The 16514-nt window shown below is 36.5% G+C and overlaps 1 protein-coding gene across 3 annotated transcripts in view; it reads left to right on the forward strand.

Moving 5' to 3' along the window:
- Positions 1 to 16514, forward strand: part of LOC145663870 (uncharacterized) — a 37045-nt gene that overhangs the window by 10301 nt on the left and 10230 nt on the right. The window contains exon 3 of one of the 3 annotated variants that reach the window (XM_081730003.1): positions 1163 to 1237. The exons of 1 other annotated variant lie outside the window; for it this stretch is intronic. In XM_081730003.1, the coding sequence (XP_081586129.1) occupies positions 1163 to 1237 (75 nt within the window). Of the gene's footprint in view, positions 1 to 1162; positions 1238 to 7989; positions 15213 to 16514 lie in introns of those variants that run through there. One more of the 3 variants, XM_081730002.1, reaches the window with a different exon arrangement.

Raw genomic sequence — 16514 nt, forward strand, 5'->3', positions numbered from 1 at the left:
AAAGCTGTCTGCAATGTACCTTGCGTTCACGGATGTGTTTGACTGTGAATGTTTGAACACGGAAGATTATTCTCTGCACAGTTGTTTTCGAGCTTCTCACTGTTCTAACAATGATCTTTGTGTTGACTGAGTCTCCTGTGCGACCATTTTCTGCACTTGTTGAACCATATTGTCCGTTTGGGACGGGAGACGGGGTGTTTCCTTGGCGCTGTGCGCACATCTATCTGCTCTGAGGGTGAATGATTTTTGCGTTTGATAGCATTGACAATCATCTTCTTGGAAATGGTGAAACCCTTTGCCAAACTCTGTTTCACAATTTCATTGTAGCTGTATCTATGGTGGAATGTGCTGAGACGTACCCTCCCAGAATGGGGTGACTTTTGTATACATTTTACACTTGGAACACTTCACCATCTGCTAACGTCTTCTCCGTACACCTGTCTTCTGAGTGCTCGGCTTCGTTTTCTCACCGTGCGATTACAACACCTATAGCTGACCTTCCACTTCGTTTCCATAAAGATGGACCTACCTCAGTATTTTTATATCCGGAAGTGTCATATTATTTTTCTTTATGTGTACAAGTTTAATTTGAAACATTACTATACCACAGTTTTTCCTTTTTCCATTGTCATTTGTAACTGAGTCTAAGAAGAAGATAGTTAGGAAATTAAGAAAAACAAAAATAATTATATCTTAATAATAATAATAATAATAATAATAATAATAATAATAATAATAATAATAATAATAATAATAATAATAATAATAATAAAGTGTAGAAAATTTGGAATTTTCTACATACCTTAATAGTGCTGTGCTATTACATATTTGTGTTGGAAATTAGTGTTGTGTGAATTTTGCTTACGTCCAGGAATTTTATTATTTTACGGTAACTGATTTTTAGAATGTTTTTAGACGCTTTTTTTTAAATGCGCTTTCTAGCCATAACTTACAATATATGGATATTTTTAAGTGTTCCTTTCTTTTTTTCATTTTTCAAAGACAGAAGTCCAAGTGTTGATTCATTGCACATTGATTTTAGCTTTAAATGTTGTGTGTATGTGGGTGTATATTTTTTTCAGATGCTAAAGAGCATTCAAAGAGGTGAGTAGTATATGTTGTGTAGATGTTGTGCTGAGAGAATTTTTACATAATTTTGCAGGTCAGTATATGCTACGCCGGTCGCAACCAAATACAAGAGTATTAACAAAGACATTCGTTCACAATTAAAGAGAAGGTAAGATGTCTGTTAAGCTGTTTTGTTTTATATTTAATATCAGGTTATATTCTGTAGCCTCTTGTTTACATTTCAGTGTGCTTATAAATCATTGGTTCCAAAAAACATGAATGTAGGTAGAGAAAGCATAGAGTAACATTTGTTTCATATTTATTTTTGTGGAAATACATTCATGCAGATTGTTAACTCATTATCTTTGATCTCTTTATCATTTAAGTTTCTTGCGGATGTTCAAACCAAAATTATAATTCTGTACTTTACAGTTTTTAAAAGACGCAAAATGTCAGTATTGTAATATACCGGTACAATATACGTATATACAGTAAGTACATAAAAATGAAATTGAAAAATACATTGACCTAACGTTAATTTAAAATATCTGTTGGTCAACTAGCAACTTGCTGTCACTTATCCAACACACAGCAAAAAATGAGGTGTTGAAATAACACAAAATGACTACCACTTTAGCGTGTTACTTGTGTGTCAATTCAACACCAGCCACATCGCCTTCAGAGCATATCAGAAATACCTCCTTACTGGCTGTAAACATTTGCATTATTTTTTTATTGTCTGGTATGAGCAAAGCTTTGCGAAATATATTTCTCATTTATGGTAAGTAACTAATAACATTCTATGTTTTCTGTAATCGGTCACAATAATATTATTGTAAACCTGTGAATCATCTGACAACAGTTACATAGATAGCTGTGTTTCCATTTGTTTTCTTTATCTGTTATTGTTGTGTCTTAGCATATATGAACATAAGATGACAGAAATGTTGCCTTTGTAACTGTTGTCAGACGATTCATAGGTTTACAAGAATATGTGACCGATTACAGAAAACGTAGAACATTCTTCGTTACTTGCCATAAGTGCCAAAGATATTTCACAAAAATTTGCTCATATGAAATGATAAATACCAATGCAAATTCTCTCAGGTAGTAACTAGTTATTTCTGGTATGCCCGGACGGCGATGTCCTGGTGCTGAATTAACACACAAGTAACACGCTAAAGTGGTAGTCATTTTGTGTTGTTTCAACACCTCATTTTTTGCAGTGCAGTTTCCACCTTATATTATCAATAACAGTTTTACTTCTGCATTAAGCGAAGAAGTTACGCTGGCAAATGATTTGATTGGTTGACAAATGCTCGAAATTGAAACCAATTACAATGTTGAAATGATGTTCACAGTTGCTTAGCTTACCTTCTCCCACAATTGGCCCTCTCCTGCTACGGTCGCCAGTCTAACATCACATTCAGTCAACCTAATGTTCACATCATGACTTAGAAAACGGTGCTGACTCTGAGTTTGTCAAGGTCGAATAAAAGTGAGTTCTGACCTTACTGGCATGACCTCATGAGTTCAGGCACCCATGCTCGTGACCTTTCAACTTCATATTCACAGAAAGGGCGTTTAAAGTTGAATAAGATATTAGGAGTATGCTGACAAGTGACGACGCTTGAGGGGACAAGGGATGAGCCCCCTAGTGGCTACGCCTGCTCTGAAGACTCATTATTGCCCTTTACGGTATAAAGGCAAGTAACAGTCATAATATGAATTGATTTGATTAGTTGGCAAATAGTCGAAAACAAGGCCAGTTACAACGTAGAAACAATGGTCACAGTTCCCTACCTACCTTTTCTCACAGTTGGCCATACTGTCACTCCTGCCTGTGGTTCGGATTCCACGTTAATCAGTAGGTCCACGTCTCATATAGCCTCGCTGCTGAAAGGGACGCTAAACTAAATTCAACTCAACTGTCACTCCTGCTAGGGTCGTCAGTCCGACATCTCATTCAGTCAACCTTATTGGAGGAATTTGGTTTGTGCCAGTGCAAGCAATGTGAAAATCGAAATTAGAATGGTTGGGTTTCCCTTCATTCCTACATTCCGCACTCGAAAACTTTAGTAATATAACCGAACGCAACATGTTTGAAAATAGAGAACATTTATGTCTTCAGATTTTTAAAGTAAAAAGTAATTTCATTTCATTTGATCATTGAATTCCGCGGAAAGATTAGTATTTTGCATCGTGAGCATTATACTAACCCGCTAATATCAACTGCACTGTGGGTAGTCTATAAAGCAAGGATAAAATCCATAATTACTCCCATACTGAGAAAAATCCGTTTTCCGGACAGCGGTATATTGTACAAATATACGGAATCCTCTTGCTTACTACAGAAATCAGTACGGAGCATACATTATCCGTACGCTACATAGGCACTGCCCTTACATGTTACATCATGCCGTTGCAGGATGTCTGATATCTAACAGTCTTCCTTATATTATATACATATACGTATGTTACCTTCGTCAGCTATATGTTATATACGCCCATTTGTATGTGAGATCCTGACCGCCTATATTGTTTCATACGGAAAGTACGTATAGATGGAACGGTTATACAGAAACTATTTAAAACATGTTTTCAGTTATATGTTTGCTGTACGTTAAGACCGAAAACTACAGGGTTTACACATTACTCGTCTACCTGTGTCCGTTCGAGAGACACAAACTCTTAAAAACTATTTAATGGATCATCAACTTTGGCCATGGTGTAGAGATTCACAGGTTAGGAACCGGATTCTTCGATGGAGGTGATCCATCCAGCTGATTCCAAGATACGGACAATCAAAAATCAGTTCCCCGTGTATTTCTATGTACTGAGAAAAAATTGTATGTGGCGTACGCTACATCGTATGCTACAATGTTACAATGTAACATGATTTTACGTACGCCACATACAATTTTTTTCTCAGTGCACAGAAATACATGGGGAACTGATTTTTGATCGTCCGTATCTTGGAATCAGCTGGATGGATCACCTCCATCGAAGAATCCGGCTCCTAACCTGTGACCCTCTACACCATGGCCAAAATTGATGATCCATTAAATAGTTCTTAAGAGTTTGTGTCTCTCGGACGGGCACAGGTAGAGGAGTAAATATGGTATATATATAAAGATTTGGGTAAACCAATCTCCTGAAGAAAAGTAGTTCCTCCCTTCCGAAAAATTCTCTATCCTTACGTTTGCCCCCACAAGAAACTAAAGCTGGCGTGATCAATGTTTCTCATGTCCTATAGTATCATCTAAAACGTTAAGTCATCACTAGTAACTACTTCCTGCAAGGTAAGGAGCATCCACATATTACGATCCTCCACTTAACATCTTTGTTCTGACAAGGATTATCTGTGAGTGGCAGGGTGGCTCAGTGATAGAGCGTTTACTTGTAGTGTTTGGGGTCTCTGGTTCGATCCCCGGTCAAGGGACAACATAGTGCCCGTTTCCTCCCACTTTCTCATTCCACCAATTATTCCATCATCATTCACTTCGTTATCCTAAAGGGCATAATCGTGTGACGTTAAACTGAAAAGGATTATCTGTTAGTTATCCTTGTATATTGAAAATGATTGCGTCGTATCTAAGACGAGGACGACGTCGTATCTAGATACTCACAGAAGCGCACACATAGTACACACAGTCACAACGAGTGGAAGGGGGGATCTTGTATGTGTTCGCCTTAGACAAGAAAAAAATCGTGTGTAGTTCAAATGAATGGAAGTGGCCAGAATGGAAGCACGCACAAGGCGGTAAAACATGCGTATTTGGCCAGTGGCCAATTGAAAAGCGTCATATACACTTCGTTCGATAGAAACTAAAAATACTTAGAATGTAAATAAACACAGGAAAAAAAAGACTATTGAAATTAGGATAAACAAATTATAAACGTCTCGAATGCTACGTTTTTTCGTCGCAGTTTATTTGAAAGTTCAGCTTTAGGTTAGATGAACACAATAGGAAATGATAATATTTTCTTCATCTCCATTATAGAAGTGCAATTTATGAGTTCTATATGATTATTTAGCTATATACATATTTCTGGGCGTTACCGGCACCTGTGGCCTTAAACCCGTGACGTATGACGGATGATGTCCCTCGGCGACCACGGTACTCGGGAAAGTAGGAAAGAAAGAGGCCTGGGACTTGTAAGTTAGATACCATCACGGCATTTGTCTGGTATGAAGGACGAAAATCCAGGAAAAACCTAACTCAGATTGGCTTGCCTGAAAAAGCTCTTATACCTTTTAGATGAAGTGTCCCTACCGAGAATCGAACCCAAAGGCGAGAGCGTTAGCCACTATGCTACGTGGGGCCACGCTATATTCTATGATTAGCATTGATGCACGCAACCCCGGGTTCGATTCTCTATGGAAGCTATTGTAGTTCGGATTCTAGCTTACGCTTTAGTTCCACATCACATAATATCCTCTGTTGAGAGACAATACACCTTAAACTAACTGAGCTTCTTCGTGGCTAAGAGGTTAGCGTACGCGCCTTTGGCGTGGGAAACCCAGGTTCGATTCCCGGTAGGAGCTCATGTGTTCCGGATTCCACGTTAATCAGTAGGTCCCGTCTCATATAGCCTCGCTGCTGAAAGGGACGTTAAGCTCAAAATCAACTCAACTCAACTCAAACTAACCCCTAGCTAAACAAGAAAGTCGAATCTAGGTACTAAATGTTTTACTGGTAATTGGAAGGAAAAGCTGCATGCATTGCTTAGTATATAGCTGTACTAGGAATACTTCTTAATGATTTGTATGCAGCAATACGTGAATATATTTCCGTAAATCTTTAATATTTGTATGATAAGATACTGAAGAAACAATTCTCTAGTCTTATAATCAGTAATAATATTGCGGGGCTCGGGGGATTTCCCTTCCCTGGAGTTTCAACATTACCTCTGGGAACTTATCTACATTTATGTCCAATGAGACTTACTAATATATTGACAATACTACTTGTCGTCCATCATGTATTCAAAGTCTCCCCCGGGTTGCAACCTGAAACCACCACTGCTTACAACCTACAATAGGCTATACGATTTTTCTTTGGATAATGTTTGGTCAACACGTGAGTTCTTTTGCTAGTGTTTCTACCTTTCTGAGTTCGTTACCTCAACGAAATGGCTGCGAGAGATAGCTAGCTCTGTCATACAAAGCTTGAAATAACATCAACGGGATTCTTTGTGCTAATCACACATTATTCGACGTAAACTGCAGAAGCCAAGGAAGGCAGACTACAGTGTGATCTGGTGTTACTAATTAAATACGAGATCAAAGTAAACAACTGAACCTCAACTACTAGAAAAATCTATGTCAAATAGAACAACGTAAGAAGAAAAGGGAGTTTACTACGAATATTAGAAGAAATAGGAACAGTTACGATTGTCATACACTCTACTGGTAGGGAAGGATGTAGACCAAGGGTGTGCAAATTGGAAAAGTGGGCGGGCCAATCACAAAGCACTAAATGGCTTCGCGGGCCTCACTGTAGGCATATCATATTTACGACAATTGAATAGTATAGTAATAAATGATGGTACATGTTCATCGTAATATACATCACTATAACACAAAATAACTGTTATACTGGTAACCAAAATATTTACTCACTAAAGAGGAGCAGAATAATGTATTTAGAACTTTGTCGGTACATCTAGCAATCCTTATACCGAGGGAAATTTCCCACAAGTACCTGCACTTACCAAGTGCTTGTTTTCAGGGTATTATCATATTTCGCACTGTGTGATCGATGGAAAATTTCCAGTTCACTCTTAACAGGTTTTGTTAAAACGAAAAATTATAACAATTATTGTTTTGAATAACTGACCGGAAAATAGCGTTATGGCCCGCGAGCCAGCTGATGTAGACTATCCATAGGTATAATGCTTTTTTGTTTGTCTATGGTCAAGAGGCTATACAACCAGGTCCGTAGAGAGAACACTAATACAAGGAGAAGGGCTAATATAACTTTTGGAAGAATCTAACGAGTTCACCTTACATTCATATTGCCAACAAACAATTGAAATTTGAGGGGGATGAAAGTGATCGTATGTGGAGGTTATCCCCGTTACCATCCTATAGCTGCGGGCCTGCATATGTACCCCGAAAGAAAATCATAAAAATACAAATCATTTCGGTTATTTAGGGTCTCAGGTGAATTTCCATTTGTCCATATCCATGTTTATTTATTTATTTATTTATTTATTTATTTATTCTTTAATCATCATCATCATCATCATCATCATCATAGGTATTCTGCCTTTATTGGCAGGTCACTTGCCGCAGCTGAGAAGCTTCCATGCTCCACGGTCCTCCGCTAACCTTTTCGTCTTCGCGTATGATCTTTCTGTTTTAATATCATCCATTAATTGTAGTCTCCTTCGCCCCCTCCCTCTCCTTCCCGCCACCATACCCTCTAGAACGTCCCTCATGATACAATCTCTTCTTAGGCAATGTCCCAACCAATTTCTCTTCCTCTTCCTAATAATATCTAAAAGTGTTCTTTTCTCACCCACCATTTCTAACACTCTCTCATTCGTTTTCCGCTCGACCCAACTAACTCTTTCCATTCTTCTCCACACCCACATTTCGAAGTTATTCTTTAAAAGCTTGAATATTTACATGTTCACAATATTTTGTTCTAACTGACAAGCAGGCAGATTCTGCAAACCACGCAAAGCACATTTTGACATTTTTTTTTTTTTTAAATGTCAAATAGCTTTGTAATTGCCTCACAGCGTTGGGATTGCTTCCACTATAGGAATCGAACACGAAACCAGTCACACCAAGATAAGTGAACTGACGTTCCTTTTATTACTCTTTTAGAAACTGATGTACCATATGTACTCAGTTCTTGTTCCTCATTTTTCTTGTTATATCTAGTTTATTGCCTAGATATTTATGACAGTCGTCACCTCCCACAATTGTATTTATATTGTTAAATAAAAATTTGTATTTTTGTTTTCCTAGTTTTGTTTCAATTTGGATGTATTTTTTTGTCCACGTTTTCTTTCACGAAACTGGGCAGAGGCCATCGCGTTCAGCATCCAACAGGACACCCTCGCTTGTCACTAGGGTAATTTATTGTTCTCGGGTGGCGAACAAACCCCAGCCATCTTAACGAACTACACACGCACACACACACAAATTTTAAAATAAACAGGAGAGAGAGAGAAAGACAAAATTTTAAAAACTAAGGCAGTTGTACGAAAACCTTGGAAAAGAAACCATAGTGGATAGTGCCTTCTTTGTTTGTAGTGCATTTTTTATATATATATTCTAAACATCATCATCATGCATAAATAGTTACAGACGGTAGTGTCGTCCTAGTCAATGTGCCGAACATCTTGTATTATCTAGACTTACTCTCTCCTGATGATGTGTGTATGGGACAGTGTATTTGTGTGTAGAAACATGGCTTGGCTAGTAAGCTTCAAAGAAATGTCAGTACCAGAGCTTACGACTTGCTTGTCGCAGAGGGAAGGAGAGGACTCAGCCCCCAGCCTCCAATCTCGAGTGTATACGAGTAATAGCGAAGTAAGGGATCAAGAGTTTTCACACATTAAAACTGAGGTAGGCTGTTTAAATATTTTGTCATTAATCAGACTGTTGGATGTGCGATGGATCACGGTTCCATGGCCACGGTGGTTATCATCCATTTCAGTGCATTTTGCCGCACCGATTCATGACTTCTGTTATCATTTTACATTACTCCTATTCTTGGCACACTTATTCAGATGTTGACTGCTACTGACTCAACAGTCATTTGCCCACGATGGAAGTGACGAGAGAACATTAATGTTTGAGGGATTTCTAGTGGCAAACCTCCCAGAAACGCTAATCATTTTTTTTTATTCATAGTTTGATCATGCAGTGATAAACTAATTTGAAATACATTTTTGTATGTATTTTAGAGAGAATCCTGAAATGAGTTATAAAATTTTCAAGTGCAGTGTATCTTCATCACTACGGAAACTAGTTTTATTTTTTTTAAATATCATTTTACTTTAGAAGATTAGGAACATCAGTTATTATGCATATTCATTATTAATTAATATAATCTATATAAAAAAATCGAAATGTAACCTACTCACGATAAATTATTTTAAATAATAACTTCCGAATACAATTGGTCACTATTAAGTTATTCAGTCCGCTAAGATAAAGGTATTTCAAGGGAGAGGAATAGATTTTATTTAAAATCAGAAATATTTGTTTTGTTATTACAGACTATTACTACATTTCCATTATGTTGGAAAGAAAATATTACAGACGATTCTTGGTTATTGTACGAAGTAAAGAAAATGTTTAGAACATATGACGGAATGTTTGTAAGCGAACATAAAATATTACGTTTAAGCTTAAAATCATATTTAGAATTTAGTCTTTCTATAGGTAGTTGCTAGGTAAACTAGGCGTCGACGACCTAAAGTAATTAGAGTATAAATATTGGCCAAGAAAGATCGATCTCTAGAAGTAGATTTGTGATTTAATTTCCTGTGTATTGATCTATAGTAATGTATGTTTATGTCAAGTGTGAATCATCTATGTGAAGTGTGTAAATACAACTATGGCATTTTCGTATTAGTATTGACTAGTATTATTAGTTTGCTTTTATAAATATAAACCAAATTATGAAACTGAATTTTATATACCCTAAGAATATATCTTTCACTATACTTTCTTTTTTCTTGTCAATCTTCTTTCAAGTAACTCTCAAAATTAAAGGTCATGACCCGTATAATCTTCATTAAGCAATATTCTAAATTTTCATTAAGCAATATTCTATCTTACTATTTTTCAATTACTTTTCTAAAAGTTTTCCGTCATTTAAGTAACTGATCAAACTAATCAATCAGCTTCTTCATAGATTCGATTCTGGTATTGTCAATACAAGTAATTTGTATATGATAGGAAAACTATTCAAATTTATCAAATGGAATTATGATAATTAACTTGTAATGTAAAATCTTATTACAAACTTGAATTTTAATTAAAGAATCGTAATTTGGTTTAAAATGCCGTTTGTATTAATATTACATATCAGCATTATGTAATTTTGCAGACATTCAAAATTTAAAAAGATATTTCAATGTCCATGTAGTAAATTCATTTTTTTAACTAATCACCTTTACAGCAAAAGTTCGATGGAATAAGTATGTCATTTTTTTTTAAATGCAAATGTTTTAATCAGATGTTGTTACCTGTTGCTATTTTTCTTATATAAATTAAAAATTCTATCAATGTTATCCAAATTCAGTGTTATCTTTTCTATTCAATCAAGTTCAGATTACCTCTAATCTCAATTTAGGCAGAACAACAAAGCTTTGAGTATTGCTACATAGGGATCTAGCTGAACTGACGTTCACTTAAAACATTATTTTTTTTATAAGTAACTTGGCAATATTCTTCGTTAATTAATTTCTAATAATTTTTCTGGCTACCCATTTTCCTTTTTGTATAAATTATACAGCACAATGAAAGCCAGTGCAGCTATTCCCTGAAAGTCAAAATTAGAGAAACATTTTCCTTTTTCAGCTATGCAGCATGTGTAATATGAGAGAAGATCGGGAGCAAAGCATTTTCTTTGGCGCTCGCATTTTTTTTTTTAATTCCACTTTTAAGACTTACCTTTCTCCAAAGCCCTGGAATCCGTTCGGAGAGGGGTTGGTCTAGGAGTGAAGTAGGAGGGGAGGTCATATTCAGGCGGCCCAGCGGACGAATCCTCGGATCTGTACCGTTTTCAGCTGAACCGAGGTTCGACTCCAGTCGGACTCAAACTTCGGTAAAGCTAATCGTGAAAAATGGCCCCGCGAACAGGCACCCGAACAATGTAGACCGTGAAAAATGACGCACCGAACATGGACCCGAGTATTCTGTAAAAAAAAAAAAAAAAAAAAACCGCGAATATTAGGTTAATTTGCATTAAATAAAAATATTTTTCCCTCCTAAGTACGAACGGGACGAGTGTGATAACACTCATTACTTTGCTCTTTTATTTTCGGTAATCTAAAATTTTTCTATTTATTTTGGATACAACAGTTTCAGCGGAACAGCCCAGAAAGACTTACGTGTAAAAAAAAAAAAAAAAAAAAAGGATCACATTCTGTCAACCATTCGATTTTTTTTGTTACTCTTCTGAGTATTTGAACCACAGAAGGGAGGAAAGCTCAGGTCAAGAAGACTTCGTTTGCGACAGGGGGTGAACCTTTTGACCGTTGTAAAAAAAAAAAAAAAGAAAAAAAAAGTAAGATAAAGAGAACTGTATTGGCTAAGCTTAAAATGGTCCATTGTGTTTCTGTGCTTTGCCTGGACTTGACTGGATTAAAAAAAAAAAAAAGAAGAAGAAGAAGAAGAAAAGTAGGAGACAAAAATGAACGGGACACCGAGAAAAACAGGTAAATAAAGAAAGTAAGTACAATTAACTCTAAGTTGATTTATTCTTTATATCTTTTGCTATATGTATCTACTTCGAACCCAGTTAATCATTCATTAGTATTATTCTATTCGAGAGGTGTTTGTATACTCGTAATTTTAGTAACGTTTTAGGTTTAAGTATTTATTTTTATGCTGCACATTATATTAATAAAACACCAATATCTTTATTTTCTCTTTTTAAGTATTGTATATTTACTGGTCTTATATTTTTCTATTTATGTCTGTTAGTATGTTAAATGTACAGTATTTACTGCTAGGATATCTTGATTTATTTGTATATGATGTAAGAAATATCTAATATTAGTGAGTATTTACACGAAAGAGAGAGAGAGATTAGATAATTTATGATGTTCAAACGGCACTGGAACGAAGGCGGCACTACTTATTTTATGAAATCATTTTGATTAATTGGTCAGTGCAACTATACGCTTGCATATATATACATATATATTACTTTAATTTTTATTGTGATGATACTGTGTGTGAAGGGATAAGGGTCTTGATTTTTTTTGAAGAGTTACAGATGCCGAAACTGCGATCTTCATCAAGAGAAGAAAGAAGAAAAATAATATTCGGAGAAAAACAACGTTGCTCGGAATGTCAACGTGACGTGTGGGAGCAGGAGTCGGAGTCCACAGAGCTAAGCTTTGACTGCGTCATTTGTGGTGAGATAAGGAAAAGACAAAGTCGCAGAAAATTGTCAGCAGAGGAAAATTCGGCACAGCTAGGCAACGAACAAGTAGGGAACACTATGGATGTAGGAGATACATCCGAGGAAGGCGTCACGCCGAACAACAGTACACAGAGCGACATAGAGATGCCAGTATGGTTTCGCATGTACGTGGAACAGCAAAAGAAGGAACGAGAAGAGCAAGAAGAAAAACGAAAAAGAGAACAGGAAGAGCAAGAAGAAAAACGAAAAAGAGAACAGGAAGAACGGAAGAATGAACGGCAAGAACAAATTAAGATATTAGAAGACAAGCTGCAACAGTTTGAAGAGGGATTAAGCAAGAAAACCAGAGAAATGGAGAAAAGGGTGGTGCAGCAGATTGAAAGGAAGCAAGAACAGTTGCTGCAAGATGTACGGCAGATCTGTTCGAACGTAGAGGCGCAGACCCAAAACTTGCAGAGATCAAATGAAAAACAAATGCAAGAGTCTGAGAAGGTAAGGGAAGAACGAGAAGAAACTTCTGGAAATGCATTGAATAATGTCCAAGATGTTGAGTGCGAGCAGGACATGCCAAGTGAAATTATTGTGGCCAGCGAAAGTCTCCAAAAACAGGAAGACAGAGAATGCACTGAAGAAATTTGTGAAAAGGAGCAACAGATTGAAAATCAGAAGCATATTGCTACAGTGCTACATTATGTAGATGAAAAGCAACTGATAGCAACACCTCAGCCGTTGAATTCACTTTCAGCAATTCCGGTGAGTGTAGATATGCATATTAAGCAGCTTGCATGTAAGGCGAGCAAGAGGCAGCGATTGAGGAAGAGGAAAAGAACTCATGACAAGCTAAATGGCAACCACAGAAAAAGAGTGCGAAAGAAACGCATACGCATAAAGTTTCTGGAAAAAGACAACAACATGGTCGTGAGACGAACTTCCACCGATGGATCAGTGTACATGCGAAGAGGGAGACAAATACATGTTATAGAGATTTCAAGACAGGAAGCACCACCTGACAGAGGCGAAGACGGCCGGATCTCCGACGACGACCAAAGCCATGTAAATTATTAGATGCCTGTGACTCCAGGGTTCGAGTTTACGATCAAATAGAGTGCCAAAGGAATAACCCGCCACTCATCATGTGAGAAACTTGCGCCAGGAAAAGAAAATTCATAGTAATGTAGATCGATTTAAAAAAAAAAAATAGAAGAAACCATAAAAAAAAAAAGACTATCTGGTCGAGGTGAGCAGCGCTCTTGTGATAACAGAAACAGCGCGCCCTCCCAAAATTAAAATACATATCGCTGTAACATTGCTCTCACAAGGGAGAGAAAGAAAAAAATAAGAAAACGCGTAATTCAGGCTTAAAAATTGAGATTAATGGATAATTGTCGAAAGCAAGGTAGTGACGGAGAGAAGCGACATTGAAGACGGAGGAGCATAACTTGAGGAGAAATTTGAACATGTGAATAACCACACATTGCGGCTGACAATGAAGATGACACTTGTTGACTAGAGAAAAATGGAAGTTAGAGCACTCGGTTGTACTACGGTCCCGATTGAGCTCCGAAGTAGAGCTTGCGTTAGAGGCACTTGGTAAGAAGCTCAACGCAACCTTCTTCGTATTTAAGGTGTAGACTTTCTGTAGGACTTAACGCGCCGAGCTTGAGTACATACTCGCTTGAAGCAGCGAACTTCCTCAGAGTCCACCAGAATTATAAGTTTGTTCCTACCCAGTATGGTAGAAGATAGAAGACGTCCTCTTATTTTATTGATTGATTGTATAGATGAAGTCCAAGTGGATCATGTAAGATTAGTACAGCATGACAGAAATACAAGCTAAAGTATTAATAAAGAAGTTTACCTCGCAAAGAGAAGAACAAAAGCTCCAACAGCACCCTCCGGACATACCAGGACGCATCCCCGAAGGAAAAGAACAATAAATGATATATCGACACATCAATGAATAAATATCGAAGAGCCAATGACCTTGCATTCAGAACATGTTAAAATTGCGTTAAAAAAATTAATAATAATTTGTTGCGATATATTTATGTCATAAATGGCGCCAAAAATATGCAAAATGAAGCGAACATAAATAGCACTCTGGCGGCTCGTACAACTGTGATCGGACTCGAAACCCTACAATATGTTACGCTTTGACAGAAAGAAGTTCTCTGCTAACCCTTAAACGAAGAATGGTTGAAGCAACATCAGGGTCAGGATTTTCATGTACAACATCTCTGCATAATTGTTGTCGGTGACTCATTGTCACTTACAAAGACTTCGTTGAGATGAAGCAGATCTTCCGTTTCACTTCATCTCGTGCTTCATCTTAGGAGGGGGGTAATTATGACAGTCGTCACCTCCCACAATTGTATTTATATTGTTAAATAAAAATTTGTATTTTTGTTTTCCTAGTTTTGTTTCAATTTGGATGTATATTTTTGTCCACGTTTTCTTTCACGAAACTGGGCAGAGGCCATCGCGTTCAGCATCCAACAGGACACCCTCGCTTGTCACTAGGGTAATTTATTGTTCTCGGGTGGCGAACAAACCCCAGCCATCTTAACGAACTACACACGCACACACACACAAATTTTAAAATAAACAGGAGAGAGAGAGAAAGACAAAATTTTAAAAACTAAGGCAGTTGTACGAAAACCTTGGAAAAGAAACCATAGTGGATAGTGCCTTCTTTGTTTGTAGTGCATTTTTTATATATATATTCTAAACATCATCATCATGCATAAATAGTTACAGACGGTAGTGTCGTCCTAGTCAATGTGCCGAACATCTTGTATTATCTAGACTTACTCTCTCCTGATGATGTGTGTATGGGACAGTGTATTTGTGTGTAGAAACATGGCTTGGCTAGTAAGCTTCAAAGAAATGTCAGTACCAGAGCTTACGACTTGCTTGTCGCAGAGGGAAGGAGAGGACTCAGCCCCCAGCCTCCAATCTCGAGTGTATACGAGTAATAGCGAAGTAAGGGATCAAGAGTTTTCACACATTAAAACTGAGGTAGGCTGTTTAAATATTTTGTCATTAATCAGACTGTTGGATGTGCGATGGATCACGGTTCCATGGCCACGGTGGTTATCATCCATTTCAGTGCATTTTGCCGCACCGATTCATGACTTCTGTTATCATTTTACATTACTCCTATTCTTGGCACACTTATTCAGATGTTGACTGCTACTGACTCAACAGTCATTTGCCCACGATGGAAGTGACGAGAGAACATTAATGTTTGAGGGATTTCTAGTGGCAAACCTCCCAGAAACGCTAATCATTTTTTTTTTATTCATAGTTTGATCATGCAGTGATAAACTAATTTGAAATACATTTTTGTATGTATTTTAGAGAGAATCCTGAAATGAGTTATAAAATTTTCAAGTGCAGTGTATCTTCATCACTACGGAAACTAGTTTTATTTTTTTTAAATATCATTTTACTTTAGAAGATTAGGAACATCAGTTATTATGCATATTCATTATTAATTAATATAATCTATATAAAAAAATCGAAATGTAACCTACTCACGATAAATTATTTTAAATAATAACTTCCGAATACAATTGGTCACTATTAAGTTATTCAGTCCGCTAAGATAAAGGTATTTCAAGGGAGAGGAATAGATTTTATTTAAAATCAGAAATATTTGTTTTGTTATTACAGACTATTACTACATTTCCATTATGTTGGAAAGAAAATATTACAGACGATTCTTGGTTATTGTACGAAGTAAAGAAAATGTTTAGAACATATGACGGAATGTTTGTAAGCGAACATAAAATATTACGTTTAAGCTTAAAATCATATTTAGAATTTAGTCTTTCTATAGGTAGTTGCTAGGTAAACTAGGCGTCGACGACCTAAAGTAATTAGAGTATAAATATTGGCCAAGAAAGATCGATCTCTAGAAGTAGATTTGTGATTTAATTTCCTGTGTATTGATCTATAGTAATGTATGTTTATGTCAAGTGTGAATCATCTATGTGAAGTGTGTAAATACAACTATGGCATTTTCGTATTAGTATTGACTAGTATTATTAGTTTGCTTTTATAAATATAAACCAAATTATGAAACTGAATTTTATATACCCTAAGAATATATCATTCACTATACTTTCTTTTTTCTTGTCAATCTTCTTTCAAGTAACTCTCAAAATTAAAGGTCATGACCCGTATAATCTTCATTAAGCAATATTCTAAATTTTCATTAAGCAATATTCTATCTTACTATTTTTCAATTACTTTTCTAAAAGTTTTCCGTCATTTAAGTAACTGATCAAACTAATCAATCAGCTTCTTCATAGATTC

Source organism: Thermobia domestica, chromosome 11 (genome assembly GCF_964235325.1).
Source record: "Thermobia domestica chromosome 11, izTheDome1.hap1.1, whole genome shotgun sequence".
NCBI lineage: Eukaryota > Metazoa > Arthropoda > Insecta > Zygentoma > Lepismatidae > Thermobia > Thermobia domestica.